Genomic DNA, 21796 nt, shown 5'->3' on the forward strand with positions numbered 1-21796 from the left:
TCCATCCAAAAACTTGTCCAAGTGCATCGTCTTGGTGGCTATACACATGAAAAATTTGGTTCTCTATGTTTAGCTTGGAAGTGGAAAAAAGTACAGTATTATGATTGTTAGGGTAGTAGTAGTATCATTAGATTAGCAAAATAGGGTTTCAAGTTCAAGTGTTTAAAATATCATCATGGCTAAAAGGATTTGATATTCTTCAAAAGATTCATCAATTTAATTATGAAAAATTCTTCAAATTTCTATGAGGTAATTTAGGTGTAGATGACTTTTTTAGTAGTTAATATATTTTATAAGTTTAAAAGTAGTTTTTATTTCTATTTGTTTCTATAAATAAGAATAAGATTATTTAAAATCAATATTTTTTGGGATATTTAATCATTTTTTTTAGATTTTCAAAAATTATTTTTTTGTGAGCTTATAAATAAGTGTCTTGAGCATATACATTTAAAATGATAGTTGATGTTAGACATATGTTCTAGAAACTAGTGTTCAATTAAGGTTATTGATACTATGGTTTGGCATGAGTGTATAACGTAGAATCAAGAGGACAATGAGTGGAGCAAGTTTAGGTACATATTGTGAAGGATGGAGAGATTGGCTATGAATGAATGAATGAAGGGATTTTAATAACATTTGTGAGCAATAGATCTAAGCAACCAAGAGCTCCAAAAATAACACTATTTCAGATTGCTCTCCATGTTAGCTCTCTTTGTATGAATCTTGACTAAGAAATTCGTTGTTTGTGAAGCCTTGATTCCTCAAACAAGTTGCTCATATTGACCACCTTTAGGTTTCTTTCAAACTACTTACGAATATCCTCATAAGCCATGCACACCATGATGAAGTTCCATTCGGTTTCAACCACCCCTTTACCACAAAAGATGCAAGTTCATTTTTTCCACTCTTCTCTAGGAAATATCCATCTACTCGTTTCACATCGAAGACAATGGGACCCGATCATCAACTATGCTATTAAGATTTTAGCCTTTCCCTTGATTTCAGCCCTTAGATAAGCCTTTTCATCATGCATCCACATGAGATTGAATTCTTTGGCATAGTGTATTTTTGACCGTTTTGTTTTGTCCACATGTCATTCCTAAATTTTTCCAACACCTAATTTTTAATTTCATCGTTAGAATTTGGACAATCTTGTCAATTAGTGTCCCATTTGTCATTTTGCTTTCTCCAAGTCTTCTTCCTATGCTTTATCTCCTCCATAGTAACCATATTGGACCAACATTGTTCATCCATGTTTCCAACCTTTTGTAAGTAACTTAACAAATGAATTATTGTTGATGCCTCCATTGGGAATATACCAACCTCAAGTAAAAGGATCTCATATGGAACTAGTGATTTGACTTTGAGGCTACTAGTGATTGTGTTTTTGAATTATTTCTAATTGTCTTCACTTGTGGTTTGCCATTCTACTCCCCCAAACTTCACAACCATAAAGGACAACCAGAACAATCAATAAACCATAAAGGGTTTTATTGGTCTTCCAATGCCATAGTTCCACTTTCCTACACTTGTTATGAAGAAGGTAAGATTATCTCCATCCCCCCAAGATCCCCTTTGTCCTACATGTCTCTCAACTTAGCTTGTTGTGAAAATCAATTTCGATGTACTTGTACACTTCCATTATCTCTAGAGAGTTTCCTTCAAAGATAAAGTGAAGCTATTGCATTTTCCACTTTAAAGGGAAGATCATGATTTTGGTTTTTTAAGTATTTACCTACATCCCAACCTCCTAATAAAATAGCTCTAAAGCCTTCAATTGTTGGCTCTAAGTTTCAATCTCCTCAACACTCAAAAGTTTGGCTTATAGGGGATCCTCACCTCATTATTTATATCGAGTATACTACCCTCATTCTGATACCCACACCCTAAATGAATTCGCAAATATTTGTGGATTGCAAGAACATTTCAAATCCTTTCCACACATGCAACAATTTTGAGGGAAAAATTCATGTTGGAAAACCCTAATTCGTCTGCCAAAATGATGGCACGATCTTTGGTCGATGGTTTTGTTTTGGCTCCACATTCTATCTCTAACCCCACCTCTTCTCCTATTACACAAGGCATTAAGGTTTTCTCCATGGGGAAATTCAAAGCAAAGCTGGTGGAGGATCCACTTGATTTTCACATTCATGATGCTTGCGTCAATGTTGCAACAAATGATGTTGGAAACTGATCCCTCACCCTCAAACTCTTGAGAAGATGTTCTCCTTATGAGATTTCTATGGAATGGATCAAGTCCACATGGATCAACTTGGCTACTCCCAAAATCAATATCTTGGATTTGAGCTTCTTTCTCATACAAGTTGATACCCAGACCATCACAACTTCAATGTAGATCAGACGAGAACATAAAAAGTGGGATATATCAAGCATTTGCATCCACAAACATCATACTACAACCACAAGCAATGTGCCACAATGTAGACCATAAAACAATACCTAGTATGACAGACTATTCATTGGGACAAACACCTTTAGCCATCTTCAACTGCGGACCACAAAATATACCTCCAATTTTTTGGAAAAGTCATAAGACAATCAAATATACTAGCTAAAACAACTACAATCAATCTCTATACATCTGCTTGAACTCATAACCAATCCTCTGAAACCATATTACTCCAAAACACAACCTTCTGGACCAAAATTATCATCAATGACAATAAGTTTGGCATCAATGACAATAAGTTTGGCATCAATGCCAACACAACTCATATTGCAACAACTCATTCATAGTAAAACACATTCTTGTTAGTATTTGAGATAAAAACAAAAATTAAAATATTTATTAAAGAGGTTGAATATTCATATGATTACAAATCTTTTGGTGTAAATCATCTTAGCTTATTGTAATCAATATTTTTTCCTATATTTGATGGTATATCAAATACACCTTTCCTTAAGCACACCTTATTTGAAATATAAATAAATTTTTTGAATAAACATATAAAAATATAACTACAAATTTTGACAATGTACTTAAAATCCTCACTTTCTTAAATGTAATAATAATTTGAAATAAAAATGCATCTTATTGTTGTTAGACTATCAAATTTAATCATTATAAAACTAATTAAATTTATATAAAAAAAAATTTGTTAGTTCCCAAATTTCAAAAGATTACATTTAATTATCACAAGATCAATACAAAAAACACCTCTCAAGTAGGGGATTCCTTTGTTATTTATAATTTATCACCCATCCTTGTTTGCACCAATACAAAGAAGCTCCTTGTAAAGGGGTAAAAAATAAATGTTAAAGAATAACGACACACAAGTCAATTTATTAAAAGATAAAAAATAATGAAGATAGGCATCCAATTGGCTTCCCAACAATAGAAAACAAGGCCGCATGGTTCATTGCGCCAAGATAATTTTGTTCTTTGATAATTGACAATTTTTATTTTTATTTTTATAGTTAATGTATTGATTTGAAAATAATTTAATTTGATAATTTTAAAAAAATATTAAAAAAATTAAAGTATTATGTTGACTGAGTTTGAACATGATGTAATATTTATGAATTTAATTGATTTTATTATTACGCTGAAGGCGTATCTTATTTGAAGTGGACGATCTATTTTTTCACATCGATGATTAGAAATTGTGGAGAAGCAATGCACACCGATAGGATATATCACACCCGTCCATTTTCCCTCAACACGATTGGCTCTTCGCCCAAATGCATTGCGCCATCACCTGTCGAGTCAGTTGACTTTATTTTACACCAAAGCCTATAATGTCAATGCACTAAAATCAGTCTAGCCTTCGTCGGAAATAATTTGGCTTCCACAACAACTGCATCTACATACATTTTACAGTGTACTTCTAACCCATGCTAAAATGAGAGCTTTTCACAATGATATTGTGATAGAGCAGGACATAAGCAAAAGTGAATTTGTTGAAAGGGCTTCAAAAAATTTCAAGCAAATGCAATTGGCGAGTGTAAAGCCACGTTCTGCAACCTTTGCCAGCACCCTCCGTGCCTGTGCCAACACAGAAGGTTTCGATTAGGGTTTGGATACCCATCAAAGCTTAATAGAAGGGGATTTTTTTGTCAAATTTTATAGTTGAAAACGCTATGGTATATATGTTTGCAAAATGTGGAAGCATATAGGCAAAGCGCGTGAACTGTTTAACAAAATGCCTCAAAGAAATGTCGTTTTGTGGAATGCAATGATTTCAGGATATGCATAAAATGGAAGCATAGAGCATGTGAACAGTTAAAAAAATGTCTCAAAGAAAAGGTTTCTCATGGAATGCCCTAATTGCAGATTATTGACAAAATCGATTTTTTAAAAAGGCTTCTGGAACTCTCAAGAAAATGCATGTATAAAGCCAGACTCTGCAACCTTTGTTAGCATCCTCCTAGCCTGTGTCAAAATGGAAGATTTGGAACAATGTATCGACATCTGTTAAAGCATAAGGTATAGAGCAATTTTCGTCAGTTGCAAAAGCTTGACCATATTTCTCTCTTATTAATTGTAATCACTCTGACTTTATTGTTCCTCTTTGCTTAACGTTGACTTTAGCTTTTTCAAATAATTCCTTTGAAACGACTCTTTTGGAGTTGAAGATGCGATCTCCTATAATGTCATCTCCATTGCATTCAGATTGTTGGTCACACTTAACTGAGTCTATCGATGATCTTGCATTCCCCGGTTATCTTCCCATTCACAATTGACTAACACTTCCCTAATTTATGCTTCTACCTTCCCCCGACTTTCACGTTAGTCACTTCAAACTTTTCATCTGCAGTGCTTAGTTTGGTCTCTGTTCCTTCTATTAGCAACTTAAGTTGTTTCCAATGGGCTCCTCATTATTTTCTATCAACTAGTTGATATAGTTTCAATCTTTCATTCTTATTATTTTTAAATGTAGAAGTAGGATCAAGGTTACGGCAAATATGATACGGACAAAAAGTAAAGGAAATGGATCAATGATTAGGGATATAGAATACTAGGTACCTTTTTTTGGTAAAGGAAAATATGGAACTTCAAAATTTTATGATTCGGGAAATTGATTACGGATCATTAATGTGGTGTGCCTAATCCTAGAAGAAAAAGAGCAAGCAAAATGAGCAGAAGACTTTCAAGGTTCAAAGATTGGTTTTACAATTTTACCACATACCTTATACCTTCTGGGTATGATGGCATGAGTAACCTTATAAGTATTGGTCCAACAAATGAAGGAATGAGCAAGGAAAATACAAAAAGTCAAATATTTTGAGACTTAAAGGAAAGTGAATCCTCAAATTGTAGATATTGTACATATTACAAATTACAAATTCCAAAATATGAATCTTCCTATCCTTGATTTATCCTCGATTTCAAAGACTAGATATTGGTGATAAATAAATAATCTCTATAGGTTAAATTATTAAACTTGTTAAACTTATCAAAAAATTAAAATTTGCATTAGGTCACTTTATCAATTATTGTTTTAGCCATTATTATTGTCTATAGTTTGAAATCAACTATGCAACTATGTATTCTCTTGCAAGAATCAAAATGCAATTGAAGAAAAACCTCCGAATGGGAAAGCTTTGCAAAAAAGACCAACTCTATACATGTTGATTTGTATTTGCTTGAGAGGTTCTAAGGACATTGCAAATGGTTATATTCAAGTAAAAGTAAAGTAAACCATGCGTTCAATTCCATAGTGTTTGTTATTATATTGTACATACTTGTTTGCAACACTATTAACCATTGATCATTTTTTCATGTTTATATAATCTACAAGTTCTAACATATGAATATTCCTATCCTTCATTTCAATGACCTCTTATTGGTGATAAATGAATTATCTCTATATGATAATAATTATTAAACTTGTTCAACTTATTCAAAATTTACAATTTACAACATGTCACTTTATCAATTCTTTTTTTTGCCATTATTCTTCAATTTCCAATGTTTATTATTTTGTCCAATATTCTTATTCGGCGTACCCATTGCACACCAAAGTGCAATTGCTAGTTTTTAATTTTTAAGAGGAGAAGAAGCTATTGAAATATTTAATGTTTCTTATTTATCACATTGCATTTTTTTTTGTCTTCCAACTGATTTATGCTATTTGTGTAACACCTTTTCTAATTGGTTTGTCGCTTATTACTAGTAGACCTTTTTAAATAACATTGTACTCAACTATATGATAATAGTATTGTATAATATGACTATAATTTATTAATAATAATATTATTATAATATTAATATATATAACATAATTTTTTACTTAAATATTTTTAATGTAAAATTAAGATAAGAATATAAATAATGCTAAAAGATAATATAAAAAATATTATATTAATAAAATATAATAATATATAATGTTATAATAATATGATATAATATACTAATAGAATATATTTAGTAATAATAATATTAATATATAATATAATTATTATATAATACTTTAGTTGCATAAAAGCAATCACAATTTTAACTCATATTGTAGTTCCAAAAATTAAAATTTACAATAATTTTTAATGTTATTAAAAATATTATATAGTTCATAATCAATGTTTTTGTATTATTGACCCATGTGGTAAGAAATTATGGGACAACTAGACTCAAGTAAAATAATTTTTCAATAATTTATTGTTAAAAAAATTACATCTAAACTTTAGTGAAGAAAAAAATTAATATGAAAAAGAAATTGATATGTGATTGGTTAAGAAGATGATTTTTAATAACAAGTTACACACAACAATGTGTTACCTATAGTTCTATGGTACAACTAATAACCTTGAGGGTTGCAAAAGGGTAAAGAATAATAATAAGAAAATAAGTCAATTCCCAATAAATGTGTGGTTTGATGAGGAGTGCAAAGAAATCTAACAAGAAACCAAATAAAGAAAAGGAGAACACAAATGGCATTAATGACTAAGAGGAGAGAAGAGTTGATATACCTAAGAATAACCCAACAATATTTTGGAGAGAACTTCAATCAAGAAAAGAATAGACAATGAATAGCATTACGACCACTCAATGGTTTGAAGTATGCAAAGCTTTGTATGGGCAAGACTCAAGGATTGAAGTGTAACACAGTCACAGTTGGGAGAGTCGTCAAAGAGAACAGTCTGGACCATGCATCAAATGGAACACAACACAAATGACACAATGCAATGGAGGCAAAATCAGTTATTATGTCAAGGAATTTAGTTACAAATTGGTCGGCCACATCCGAGCTTACAAATTCGGCTCATAGACCTAATTACAAAACATACAATATCCGGGCTCAAGCAAGAAATGCGAGCCAACCCAATTCCGGACCTTCAAGTCTTCTGATAAATATTTGATGTTCTGTGTTTTTTTTCTAGATGCTCGGGTACAATGATTTATATGAAATACAAAGCTCCAAGATGATTCGCATTGGCCCAAGATGAAACAATTACCGATGAATGAAAATGTAACGTGTTATAGCAAGGTCGACCTCTGTCAAGGGAATTCCTTCGGAAACAACATAGAATGATGTGTGAACCAAAGGAAAGGTCAGCCATAAGCCAAGGAATGCTGGAAACAATAAAATTATGATCTGCAAGATTCTCCAATAGCAAAAAGGTCCAAGCAGTTTCGGTGCTCTGACTAACAAAACTATCACATATTTTGGAAGCGATAACTTGCTAGAAAAAGATCCAAACGTCCCGCGGACTTAGGATAAGGTAGATGAACATGTCTACAAATAAAATCTAGCTCCGCAACTTCCGGTGAACAAATAGAATGAAATGTCGAAACTGCAAGGCTTGACAAAACAAAAAAAAATAAAAATGGAAAGAAAATGTTTTTGGTTGATGCAAGATTGCCAAGAACTAGGGATGCTCCTGCATCAAACATCCGAGGTTGATAAAAAAGTGAGTCCCTCACTTTGCGGGGGCTAGAGGAAAGCCAATACGGTCGACCTCAGTCTGAGAAATCCATGATGAGTCTTCAACTGCTCTGCCCTTCCACTTCACAAGATACTCTCTGTATTGTTTGCCTCGGGTGCTACACCCAATTTTGTTATCCAAAATATCTTCAATCTGGTTCGGTACCCTCTGGGGCATTTGCTTCTCCAAGTCTATTGCATTGTCTTCACTGAATTCTACCTCATGATACTGATATAGGCCTGCAATATTGAAAATAGGTGAAATAACCAAGGTATCAAGTAACTCCACTTCATATGCATTTTCAAAACTAAATTTCCTCAAGATTTTACAAGGTCCAAACTTCCTCATCTTCAACTTATTATAGGAAACATATGGAAATCTTTCTTTTCTCAGATACACCATCACTTCATCTCCAACTTTGAATTCTTTGTGTCTCCTCTTTTCATTTGCCTTCTCCTTAAACCTTCTGTTCATGTCCTCCAAATGTTGTTTGACCCGACAATGTACTATCTTCATATGTTCTACAAATACTTCCGCTTCTGCACTCCTTTTATCCTCATTACTCATATCCCTTAACTCTGATATGTCTCTAGGGCGTACTCCGGTAACAATCTCAAAGGGTGTTCTTTTGGTACTCCTGTTCACTGAATTGTTGTAGGCAAACTCTTCTTGTGCAAGAACCAAGTCCCAACTTCCAGTTTTCTCTCCAACTAAGCATCTCAACAAATTTCCCAAATTCCTATTTACTACTTTTGTCTGTCCATCAATCTGTGGGTGAAAAGTAGAACTGAATTTCAAATTTGTCTTCATCTTCTTCCAAAGTGTTCTCCAAAAATATCCAACAAATTTAGTGTCTCCGTCAAAAACTATGCTCTTAGGTAATCCATGTAGTCTCACCACTTCCTTGAAAAATAGGTCAGCTATATGCACAACATTTGTTCCCTTCTTATAGGGTATGAAATGTGTCATCTTTGAGAATCTATCCACCACCACAAATATAGAATCATTCCCTCTCTATATCTTAGGCAATCCAAGTATGAAATCCATGCTTATGTCCTCCCAAGGTCTCTTCAAAACTATCAAAGGTTTATTTAATCCAACATTTTGACTGCTACCTTTTGCAAATTGACAAATTCTACAGCTTTGAACAAATTTCCTAACATCCCTATGAATCTGAGGCCAAAAGTAATTCTCACTAACCAAGGCTATTGTCTTATCAACACCAAAGTGTCCTGCTAGTCCTCCACTATGCTTTTCCTTTATCATATTTTCTCTCATAGAGCTCCAGGGTATACACAACTGATTTCCTCTGAACAACATCTCATCTTGAATGAAATAATCTAGCTACTTACTCCTATCCACCACAACAAGTTCTATGCAATCTCTCCAAGGTTCTGCAAAATCAGGATCATTCTCATACACGTTCTTCAATTCCTCAAAACCCAATACTTCTACTCTCATCTCTATCAGCAAATTGCTCTTTCTTCTTAGGGCATCGACAACTTTATTTAACTTTCCACTTTTATGCTTCAAAACAAAAGTATAACTCTCCAAGAACTCCACCCATCTCATGTGTCTTTGATTCAATTTACCCTGACTGTTCAAATATTGCAAAGCTTGATGATCGATATACAACACAAACTCTTTAGTCAACAAATAATGTCTCCACTTCTTCAATGCTTGAATTATTGCATTAAATTCCTAGTCATACACAAAATATCTTCTTCTTGCATTGTTCAATTTTTCACTGAAATAAGTTACTTGTCTTCCCTCTTGACTCAACATTGCTCCAATTGCATTCCCACTTGCATCACAATCTACCTAAAATACTTTGCTAAAATCTGGTAAAGCTAACATAGGTTGTTTTGTCACCTTCTACTTCAACAACTCAAAACTCTTATTCACTCTAGATGTCCACTCGAAATCCTTCCTATCTCCTCTCATTGTTTCAGTCATAGGGCTACAAATTGAACTAAAATTTCTAATGAACTTCCCGTAGAAACTAGCCAATCCATGAAATGATCTTACCTCTCCAATGCTTTCCGGTGTAGGCCATTCAAAAATTGCTCTTACTTTCTTAGGATTCATCCTCAATCCATCCACAAATATCACAAATCCCAAATAGATCAATTAATCCTGTTATAAGCTAGGGTTGCCGTTGCACCAAAAGATCAACCTGTCAATGCCCGATAAAACCACTAGACTTATAGAATCCATAGGAGGTTGTTAAACCATGTCTCGAATCCCTATGAGGGACGCTGGCCCACTGCCAACAATCCACCTCCCAACATCTCTCGTCGTGGCCTGTGTGATTCGAACCTGTGACCAAGCTCTAATACCACTTGTTACAAGCTAGAATTATCGTTGAACCAAAAGATTGACCTATCAATGCCCGATACAACCACTAGACTTATAGAATCCACAGGAGGCTGTTAAGCCATGTCGTGAATCCCCGCGAGGGACATTGGCCCACTGCCAACACTTCCTTCATGAAACTGCACTTCTTAATATTTATCAGCAACTTGTCTTCTCTCAATCTCTACAAAACTTGTCTAAAATGCAACACATGTTATTCCTTTGTCTTACTGAATTTCAAGATGTCATCTAAGTACACAATAACAAACTTACCCAAGAATTTCTTCAATACCTCGTTCATCAACCTCATGAAAGTACTTGGTGCATTATTCAGTCCAAAAGGCATCACCAACCATTCATACAGTCCTTCATTTGTCTTGAATGTTGTCTTCCACTCATCTCCTTCTCTGATTCTGATATGATGGTATCCTCTTTTTAGGTCTATCTTTGTATAATATTTGGCTCCATTTAAATAATTCATTATGTCATCCATTCTAGGCAAATGAAACTTGTACTTTACCGTGATCTTGTTTATTGCTCTAAACTCAATACACATCCTCCATTCTCCATTCTTCTTAGGTGCTAATACTGTCGGAACTGCACAAGGGCTCAAACTTCCCTGATCAAACCTTTCTTCAATAACTTCTACACTTGTCTATTCAACTCCTCATTCTCTCCTAGTGTCATCTAGTGTGATGCTTTGTTAGGCAAACTAGCTTAGGGAATCAGGTCCATACAATGACTGATACTTCTCACAGGTGGTAATCCATCAGGCACATTATCTGAAATGATGTCTCCATACTCTATCAATAACTCTTTTATCTCCTTCGGTTGTTCTTCTTCATGCTCCAGGTTTTCAGTCTTCCTAGAAATTAAAGCAAAACACATATTCTCATGTCTTATCCCATCCAGGAATTTCCTTCCATCTACCAAGATAATTCTAGCATTAGTACAAACTTCACTCTTCAAAGATTCCTCCAAAGGCAACAAGATTTGTTTCATCCCATTTGAAACAATAGTATATATATTTTTCCTTCCATCATGCATTACTTGTCTATCATACTTGCCAAGGTCTACCCAACAAGATATGAAATACATCCATAGGCATAATATCACACAAAACTTCATCATGATAAGATCCAATCTTCAATTTTACCAAACATTGTTCACTTACTAATACCTTATGATCATCCTAAATCCATGCTATCTGATAAGGCTTAGGGTGCTTCATCTCTCCAAATTCAGCTTATTCACCATCTCTTCTGAAACAAGGTTATCTGTACTACCACTATCAATTATAACTTTACAACACTTACCGGCTACTTTGCATCTTGTCTTTAACAAATTCTTCCTCTGTAAGGGTTCTTGCTCTCCTTCGGTATGGTACAATGCTCTTCTCATAATTAACAACTCTCCATCCTCCAGTTTGTTAGTTTATCCGGTAGGTTTTTCTTTTGCTAATGCTTCTCTTCCATGGTTCTTTGTCCTCTTACATTCAAAAGCATGATGTCCTTCTTTGCATTTAAAGCAGGTTCCTCTAAACACTCTCTTTTCCTATCTTCTATCTTCTTTTCCATAACCTTCATTTTGGTAACCATCATTTTCTTTTCTCCGGTAAAAATATGTCATCCCTCTGGTATGAACTACCATCGTTGTTGGCTTCCTTGCCTTTGTTCTAATCTGCACAGGGTCCTCTTCCTCCGGTATAGGCTCTTCTTCCCTGAAATCCTCCTCCTCTACCTCTTTGCTTCTGCTCATGTCTTTTATTCAACTTCTCCTCCACCTTTAGGGCATATTGATAAGCTTCCTCAACACTCTGCAACTTGATTAAACCGAGTTCATCTTGTATAGACATCCGCAACCCATTAAAATATCTAGCAACTTGTTCAATCTCATCATCTATGTGTCTGAAACTAATATTCAACTTGTAGAATGCTTCAATATACTCCTTCACACTAGATTCCTTCTGCTTCAGATTCTGCAACTTTCGGAACAGGTTCACTTGATAATCAACAAGCATGAACTTCGATTTCAACTTGTTAACCATTCACTCCCAAGATTTGATCTTCTCTTTACCTCTTCTTTGTCTATCTACTTGCAAATGTTCCCACCAAAGAGACACATGTCCTTTCAACTTAGTACAAGCATATTTCACCATCCTATCTTCCGCGGTGTTCTCAAAATCAAAATGTTTTTCCATCTTCGTGATCCAATCAAGCAATTCATCTGAATCTAACTTGTCATCATAATCTGGTGGGTTAAAATGTGGTTTGGTGTTCGCTCTGGTCAAAAACCTTAAGAACCTCTCTTCTTCTAGATCAATTGTCTGTTGATTCGTTCCTACTTCTCCTACCTCTACTTCTTCTTCGTCATCGCTCACATCTTCAACATGTCGATCTCTTCTTTGGGTCATTTCAATAGCTTCCAATCGGGCTGCAATTCCTCTCAATATTTCCATCACAACAAGGTTTGCATTTCCACACGCTCCACCACCTCTAGCATTTGTTTGAGCCATCTTCACGCAAGTCCTCTATAGCTAAGGGTAGGATCCTCAATTCTACCACCCTACAACAAAATTCTTACAGGACACCATAATCTCCAGAACAAAAACTCACTCTCATACCACTTAACGCAATCACGGTTGGGAAAGTCCTCAAAGAGAACAGTCCGGACCATGTAGCAAATGGAACACAACACAAATGACACAATGCGATGGAGGCAATGCAGAATCAGTTATTATGTCAAGGAATTAATTACAAACTAGCTGGCCACATCTGGGCTTACAGATTTGACTCATAGGCTTGATTACAAAACATACAATATTCGAGATCAAGCAAGAAATGCGAGCCAACCCAATTTTGGACCTTCAAGTCTTCTGATAAATCTTCTATGTTCTATGTGTTTTTTTCTTGATGCTCAGGTACAATGATTTATATGAAATATAAATCTCCAAGATGATCAACGTCAGCCCAAGATTAAATAGTTGTCAATGAATGAAAATGTAACGTGTTACAACAAGGTCGGCCTCCGTCAAGGGAATTCCTCTGGAAACAACATAGAGCGACGTGCAGACCAAAGGAAAGGTCGACCATAAGCCAAGGAATGTTGGAAACAACAAAATTATGCTCTGCAAACAACATGAATGATCCGCAAGATTCTCCAATATCAAATAGGTCCAAGCGGTTTCAGTGCTTTGACTAGCAAAACTATCACATATTCCGGAAGTGATAACTTGCCAGAAAAAGGTCCAAACATCTCGCGAACTTAGGATAAGGTAGATGAACATGTCTATGAACAAAATACAACTCCGCAACATCTGGTGAACAAATAGAATGAAATGTTGAAACTGCAAGGCTTGACAAAACAGGAAAAAAAAACTGGAAAGAAAATGTTTTTGGTTGATGTAAGATTGCCAAGAACCAGGGATGCTCCTGCATCAAAGTGACTCTAAGGATAAACACAACAATGAAATTTTTATTGTTACAGAAGGTTAGGGAAAGTATCAAGAGGTTGGGTGCAAGAAAGGTTAGGGACATAATTGAGCTTTAGGACAAGTATCTAAAATGGTGTCCGATGAAAATCTCTACTCTACACATTGTGAAAATATTCAACAGTATCATCCAGTCATCCAAACTGAGTTCCCATATGATTGGACAACCATCTTAGTTATCCCTCTCTTTAAGAGTGGGGATGTTAACAATTCCTCCAATTATCAGACCATCATGATCAATCCTCTATTTCCAAAGTTGATTGGCAACATACCTGGAACATACAATAAAAAAGTGGACAAAAAAAAAAAAAGGGCAAGCGGGTTTCAGACCAAAATGCGTATTAATAATTGATCATGGTATCACTTTGAGGCATATCATTTTAAAAAATTGAGATGAGAAAAAAATGCTTATTGTTGTTTTGTTGACTTTAGGAAGGCTTTTTACATGGTTCCTAAACACAAGTTATAGTGTAGAAAGAATGATCCCGACATTACAGAGCAATTTAGAGCAACTATCCATAGGCTTTATGAAAAGGTTCGAGTACAAATCAAAACTCAAGTAGGTACTTCAGGGAGTTTTAGGAGTGACATTGGGGTTAAGCAAGGTTGTTCTTTATCCCCTACTCTATTTGGCCTTTATATCGGCAAACTTAAGGAATAGTTGAATATGAAAGGTGGGGATGGTGCTTCCTTGGGAGAGCATGTTGTTAAACTTCTCTTGTAGGCTAACAATGTCATTTCGATTTGCTAAATCTACCCAAGGGTTGCAAGCACATTCGGTAGCTCTTGAGCACTTTTGCAAAGATGTGGGCATGCAAGTAAATATTAGAAAGCCCAAGATCATGATATTTTCCAATGAAAGAAAAAGGAATTAGTTTGTAACATAGTAAAAATAGTTGGGGATAGACTTCAACAGGAAGCTCAATTGGGAATCATGTAGAAGGAAAAGAACCTTGGGTGGATGGAGAACACATTTTGCCCTTCAAAATAAATGCAAAGGTAGAAATATGGGATTTGAAAACTATTGAAATTTATTTTGAGGTTATTAGTAATTTCGACAGTGCTTTATGGGTGCAAAATTTGGGCTAGTAGCACTTTCTATACCAATTGGTCATAGATAGAGAGAATTCAAAAATACTTTATCACAAGCAAGTTCAAATTAAAAGCGTCAATCTCCTATGAGATTCTTCTGACTAAAACATGAGCAATTCCTATTTAAGCCATCACTATGGTGTGCCTTTTAAGATATTTGGAAAAAGTTGAGTAGATGGAAATACATCGTTGGTTTAATGTTGTTTTTAAAGATGTCTTGGGTGAAAGAAAGAAGACTTGGATGAGGCAAAATTGTAGGTGGATAAACAAATGACAAATTTACTTGAATGTTCGTTCTAATAATAGTAAAGAAAATAAAGATTATGTTGTTGAGAAATTTTGTAGGGTTATGGGAACAATGACGTTTGAGAGAAAGAAGTATTACCCTGAAGAATTTAACCATAGCATGGGTCATCAACAAAAGACCTATAGAGAGATTCCATGGAGGTCAAAGATTCTCGTTATGCAAGTAAGGACTAACTCACATTTTCTTTTAGTGCAAAACATGAAGGTAACGAAGGTGGAAAAAGCCAAAAGAAGTTTGGGAAGAGGGGGGTTTGTATCTTGTACATAGCAAGGGTTGCAGAAACGAATAAACACTATATTTTAGATTGGGTGGAGAAAATGAGAGAGCTTCTTGTTAAACTAAATTGCAAATGCTCAACACTTCATAAAACTAAAATAGTGAGGTCCACTAGATAGACTTCCTTGACCTTATAAATGTTAAAAATCTTCTATTTTATTTTATTATTTTCATGATCATTACAAAAATTACATCGAAAATTGACATTTTGAATAGGGCAATGGCCTCCTCGAGGCACTTGAACAAATAATTCAAGCTAGGTAGAATTTTATTTGTATTTACAGGAAAAATGCCCAACTACGGCTTTACAGCCATCAATTTAGGCCCGAGACATTTGATACATATTTATATATAGTATAAGCATTACCCTAATTTTTCTTTTGTGGAACCTAGGATAAAACACATAAGGGTTCGTCTTTGCTTCGTGGACATTGTTTAATGTCTCCCTATATTTCTCTCGTGCACATTGTTTATTGTCTCCCTTTGTTAAATGTCACTTGTGGTGTGTATATATATATAGAACTTTGAATTCCGTGCACCAATTGGAAAAAAAAGAGTAATGGAAGGATGGTGAATGACCCACTTGCAAAATAAAATCTGTAGATTTATTATAGTGGTTTCTCTTTTGGACTGGATTCTGATATTGGAAGTGGAACTAAAAGGAAGAGCACTAAAAAATATTATCATTAGTTGGCCACGTTTAACAGGAAGTAACTTCTTTTTGCCTTGTAGATTGTTTTCATGATTTGAATTGATTTTTAATTCAATTAATGTGAGCTACTCTGAGTGATTTTCCACGTTCAGTCGTTTCCAATATATTCCAGTCAACGAAATGTGCTTGGACTAAGTTCAAATTTTGTAGGTTTTTAACATTTTACCGAACCAGCATGCATTGTTTGCAAAGCAAGTTGCCCTCCTGCAACAAAAATGCCTCATGCTAACACGCACCAAAAGCATGGGCACTCTGAGAGCTTTTCATACTCCAGAGTAGTTTGATATCTTAAAAATATTTGTTCACCTTATTTGTGAGTGAGAATATGGAGAAGAAAATAACTTTGCTCGTGGCTCTTTTTCTCTTTACATCTTTATTGTCAAAGTGCCACAGGACAAATGCTGTTGTGAATTGTGCAGAAGAAGATAGGGATGCACTCCTCCAATTCAAGGCTGCCATTGCCAAAGACCCCGCCGGAATTCTAAGCTCATGGAATGGCGACACAAATTGTTGCAACTGGAATGGTGTCACCTGCCAAAACAAGACTGGGCGAGTGGTTCATCTCATTTTATCTGAAGACAACAACAATAACAGTGTGTACCTGAGTGGCACCATGTCCCATTCCATATTCAGCCTCCCTTTCCTCCAACAGCTCATTATTTACAATATGAAGAATATTAGTGGATCTATTCCATCCTCAATTTCCCACCTTTCATTCCTCACCCACCTTACTCTAGCCAACAACAAACTTACAGGCTCCATTCCCTCCTCCATTACCTTGCTCTCCCATCTACAATTTCTCATCCTCGAAGGAAACCTGCTGACAGGCTATATTCCTAAAAACATTGGCAATTTGAGTGAATTAGCGGGCCTGTCATTGCATGGAAATCGTCTCTCAGGATCAATTCCTGCCAGCATTGGAAGTTTAAGCAAATTGCAATGGATGGAGCTTGACAACAATCTTCTCTCAGGCTCAATACCAGACTCAATATCAGGCCTCGCTTCTATCAGCTCTTTAGACATATCAAACAATTTTCTGTCAGGTACTATTCCTTCCTCTTTGGGCAATCTTTCCTTTCTTGCTTCGTTACAAGCCAGTAACAATCGCTTGCAGGGAGAGATACCATCATCAATGGCTTTGCTAAATTCCAGCTTGAATAAATTGAAACTAGATAATAACCAATTGCAGGGCTACATTCCAGAATCCTTTGTTGAGATGATTAACGTTTATGACCTTGACCTGTCCAGAAATAGGCTCACAGGTAATATCCCTCCTTTCTCAATTTCTTCCTCCTTTATGGCCTTTAGTCTATTCAACAACAGCCTAACAGGCACTATCCCACCCTCTTTCGGTACCATGTCCAGGCTACTCTCTCTTACATTATCTTACAATAAGCTCACAGGTGTGATCCCTGCTTCCTTCGGACAATCCTCACGGATTGAGATTCTTTCCATGTCAAACAATAAACTTACAGGTCATATCCCTAATTCATTGGGCCAAATGCCATATTTGCAATATCTTGATCTGTCAAACAATAACCTCAAAGGTCCAATTCCAAAGCTCCCAATTTTATATAATTTGTTTGGTCTTAATCTTGCTAGAAATAGATTATCTGGGCCTCTTCCAGAGCTATACAACAATAGCCTAGATTACCTTGATTTATCTTACAATAATCTGCAGCTTTCTACAATCCCTAAATGGATTGTAGGTACAAGCTTTGCAAATCTTCGGTTGGCTAGCTGTGGTATTTCTATAAGACTTAATGACTGGAAGCCTCGTGGTCCTGAACATTATACAGCACTCGATCTCTCTGATAACAGAATCACTGGCAATTTGAGTGATATATTTTCAGAGTTGACAGCACTGCAATATGTAAAACTCTCAAATAATCAACTAGGTGGAAACATCCCTTCGTCGATTACAAAGCTGAAGAGCCTGGAAGTTTTGGACCTGTCTGTAAACAGACTGAAAGGAATGATTCCAGAGGATGTGCTGCAGCTGAAGAATTTGAAAGAATTCAATGTAAGTTACAATCATTTGTGTGGGAAAATTCCAGACAAGAAGCCATTGAATTCATTCCCAGCTTCTGCATATTCTCATAATCAGTGCCTCTGTGGATCTCCTCTTCCAGTTTGCAGTCATCATTAATCAGCATCTAGTCAGATTTCTTGCATTGGATCTTGCTCAGGCCTCAGCAGAACAGTGTTTGGATATAATTCTGAGATATTTCTTTCTAACCATGATTAGTGACCTGATCAAATCTGTTGCAATCCTCAATATGCATGTGATTGTTGCCTATTCAAATCCATTGTCATCCTGAGCATACATTGGTTTTATGTCATGATTCTTGTAAGTTTTCATGTCTATTTATTTTCCATTGAGTAAAATGAACATAAATCATACAAATATCATATACACAAGAAAATAAATAATGGTTAATAGTTTAAAACCTTGAGATTCAAAAAATATGATTTGAAAAAGAAGGCACCAAAAAATAGCTCTTTTAGAGATTCCAATATGGTTAGATATCATACGATCTTATTTTCTCGATCTATAAGAATTGCTATGAACATTGTCAAATATATTTTAGGAATAAAACTTGTACAATCTGGCAAAGTCAAGGTAAACATTTTTATATTAAAATTGGCTAGTGTCTTTTCTAAGTATCTGATCTCATCAGATGTGATATTCTACTAAAATTCAACAATTATCATGCCTACTGCAATTTATGAAATCCCTTATGCTTTACCACGAGAGCTTATCCCATTCAACTGGCATTTTAAGAAATTGATTCTAGGGAAAATCAGTCATTCGATCCACCCCTTCCTTTTTCCAACTCACTTTGCCTCCTCACAATGAAAAAAGAACACAACCTCTTGTCTGCTAAAATCTTAACTGTTATTATCATATTTTAAACTCAGACAGCTTAGAATATGTTGTCGGGTAACTATGTCATGTCGTAATTAGAATGTTAAGTGTGTTAGGGGTCGGTGGTTACCTGACGGTTGCCGGCAGTTGGCACCGGGCAACCTGTACCGACACCTACATATATGTACTTGGGTCTCTATTTTAGGTTGTGGATATTGCTTAAGGAAAATATGTTTTGAATGTACTGGAATTTTGGAATCAATGAATACAGACACATGAGTTCTTTTCACTTGCATCTTTGTGTACTGTTACATTTCCTATATCTCTGTACTATTATGCATTGAATGCGCACACAACCCTCAGGGGCAAAACATCTGGCGCCATTGCCAAGTTAAACCTGGGAACGACGGGAGTATACTACATGGCACGACGATAATGAGACAACCATTGAGCAAGGGGACAAGTAGCAATCCCGAGGAAGAACCAGAGGAGTTGTTCGAAGGCGAGAGGGCACTGACAAGGGACTTCACCTGCATCTTACAAGCATCAATTGAAACTTATGTACGAAGGGAAGCCACGGAGGAGGACGTCCCTGAGAGCGCCATGTGGAGTGCCCTTGGCATAAGTCCGGCGGCGAATTGGTTGATGAATAACTTGCCTAGCCTGTTGGCACAAGCATTTCTTGCCCTACAAACTTGCTGAGAGGAAACCTAACGTGAGAACTGTCGGCAACAAATTTTACAACAATTTGAAGAGATGAGTCAACGGGAGGAGGAGGAACGTGACGAAGCCGCCGACGAACCTTCCACTCGACGAAACGTAGGAATTGATGCTCGTGACGCTGAACAAAGACAAAAATCGTATACCGAAGGGACAAGAGGAAGACAGGCACGAGGCAGCAGTGAGGGCACTAAGGTTGGAGCAACAAGTCGAACGAAAGAGACGACTAAAGAAAATTGCTAAGGAAGGAAGTGGAGGGAATGGCAATGATGGCTCCACTAGCGAAGGCCAAGTTTCTGTATTGATAGAAACCACTAGGAAGCGGTTGGGGGACCTTTCCCTCACGTTGGAGGAGATTGGCGACGAGAGTACGGTAGAGCCGTACATGCTATTTAGAGGTGACGAGACCAAGAGAGAAAAGGAGACTGAGACCGAGAACAGAGAAGTGGGAGATACCGGTGTAGCCGAAGGTGTCAGGAGGACACAAGGGCACAGCAGTAGAAGCAATCTATTCGGTACAGGCTACCCAGACCCTGGTAGCCAGAGTAACCTGGTGGGACCCAACGTACCCAATTTCGGAGGACCAGTTTCTGGAGGAACAATTTCTAGAGGGCCAATTTCTGGACGGTCGAGTTCTGGAGGGCAGAGTGGGCCAAAGCCAAGGAGCATAATGGCAAACAAGCAACAGTTGCCTAAATTCACTGGAGACGGGAAGGAAGATCCTGTACGACATTGTCATACATGTGAGACAATTCGGTCGGCCAATGTAGTGACCGACAAAGATGAATGGGTGGTGTAGTTTCCCGCCACCCTACGCCGGGTAGCCATCCACTGGTACTCCGATACAAACAAGATGACAGTAAGTACTTGGGACGAGTTAAAGAAAGCCTTCGAGATGGAGTTTTGAATCCTTCGGGACGACAATGAGATCATTGCCAAAATCTTGTGCACAAAGCAAGGGAAGAACGAGACAGTACGAGCATATAGCCGGCAACTCAAAGAATTGCTCGGAAAGATGGATAACCAACCTGCTAACGGATTGAAAAAGCGGTGGTTCGTGGAAGGACTAAGATCCTCCCTCAGGAAGAAGATGAAGATTGTCACTCCCACCTCGTACGAGGATGCATACAACTGAGCCATGGACCTCGAGAGCGAAGGCAAGACCAGAAGAAGAAGGATTCACGCTCTACAGAAGGACATGCATAGAATGATGAGGGAATTCAAAGCAATGAAGGGGAGCAGCAATAGAACGAAGGGGACTTGTGGTGCGCAGATTGCATGGGGGAAGGCCACACTAAGGGTACGTGCCAGAAGAAAGCTGCCCGTGACATTTGTCAAGTACTGGGACACTCCACCAAGGAGTGCCCGTACAATATGAAAACAAGAAGTGCCCAAGTGCTTCTGACTCAGGAGCAACCTTCCACGGCCACGACAACTGCTAACCCACAACAATCGGCCAATACCACAGCATCTTCTAGCAGGTATAGATACAATAGACGAGGAGGAAAAAATAACAACAATAGCAACCGTCGAGTGCAATATGATACAAAAGGCCGCTCGATGATACATTGTTGAGCCTGTAATGAATGGGGACACTATGCACGCGATTGTCCCAAGGGAGACACCCCTTAGCATATGTGCTGGTGGTGCGGGCCAGGATATCACAAGGATGGGAGTTTGCCCGAAGTCTGGAAGAAATTTGTTAACTATTGAAAAGTCCAATGAAAGGGAGACACTCACCATCACTAGAGCACAAACAAAGAAGGCTAGTTATCTTGACCCCCGTACAGACAAGGAACGAGTACACGGGCAGCCAAGGCCGATATTGAGCAGGAAATGAGGAAGGAGCCCTGAGAAACACCAACAAGTACATCTGATGAATCCGAACAAAATATCCTTCGACAAGTGTTGCCGATCGAGGTACCCATCAAACTCCACTACCTCCTCAACACCATGCCTAGATTAAGATAAGCCATCACTAATGCCATAGAAGTGCCATTCGCACAACAACACTTCACACAGAGGTGTCGGTCAGCCCCTCGGCTAACCCCATGTTGGCCGTGAACAGTAGGAGACACCCGACAGTGG

The 21796-nt window shown here is 36.9% G+C and overlaps 1 protein-coding gene across 1 annotated transcript; it reads left to right on the forward strand.

Annotated features, from left to right (window-relative positions):
* Positions 1 to 15978: 15978 nt before the first annotated feature.
* On the forward strand, positions 15979 to 18444 carry LOC131044331 (DNA damage-repair/toleration protein DRT100). Its single transcript, XM_057977633.2, has one exon. It carries the CDS (start codon positions 16445 to 16447, stop codon positions 18266 to 18268), a length of 1824 nt encoding a protein of 607 aa, XP_057833616.2. The 5' UTR covers positions 15979 to 16444; the 3' UTR covers positions 18269 to 18444.
* The last annotated feature ends 3352 nt before the right edge of the window (positions 18445 to 21796 follow it).

This window comes from Cryptomeria japonica, chromosome 6, assembly GCF_030272615.1.
Source record: "Cryptomeria japonica chromosome 6, Sugi_1.0, whole genome shotgun sequence".
NCBI classification, from domain to species: domain Eukaryota; kingdom Viridiplantae; phylum Streptophyta; class Pinopsida; order Cupressales; family Cupressaceae; genus Cryptomeria; species Cryptomeria japonica.

Bases quoted from the DNA above. Each gene is read 5' to 3' on its own strand.
- LOC131044331 (XM_057977633.2), top strand. From the start codon at position 16,445: ATGGAGAAGAAAATAACTTTGCTCGTGGCTCTTTTTCTCTTTACATCT.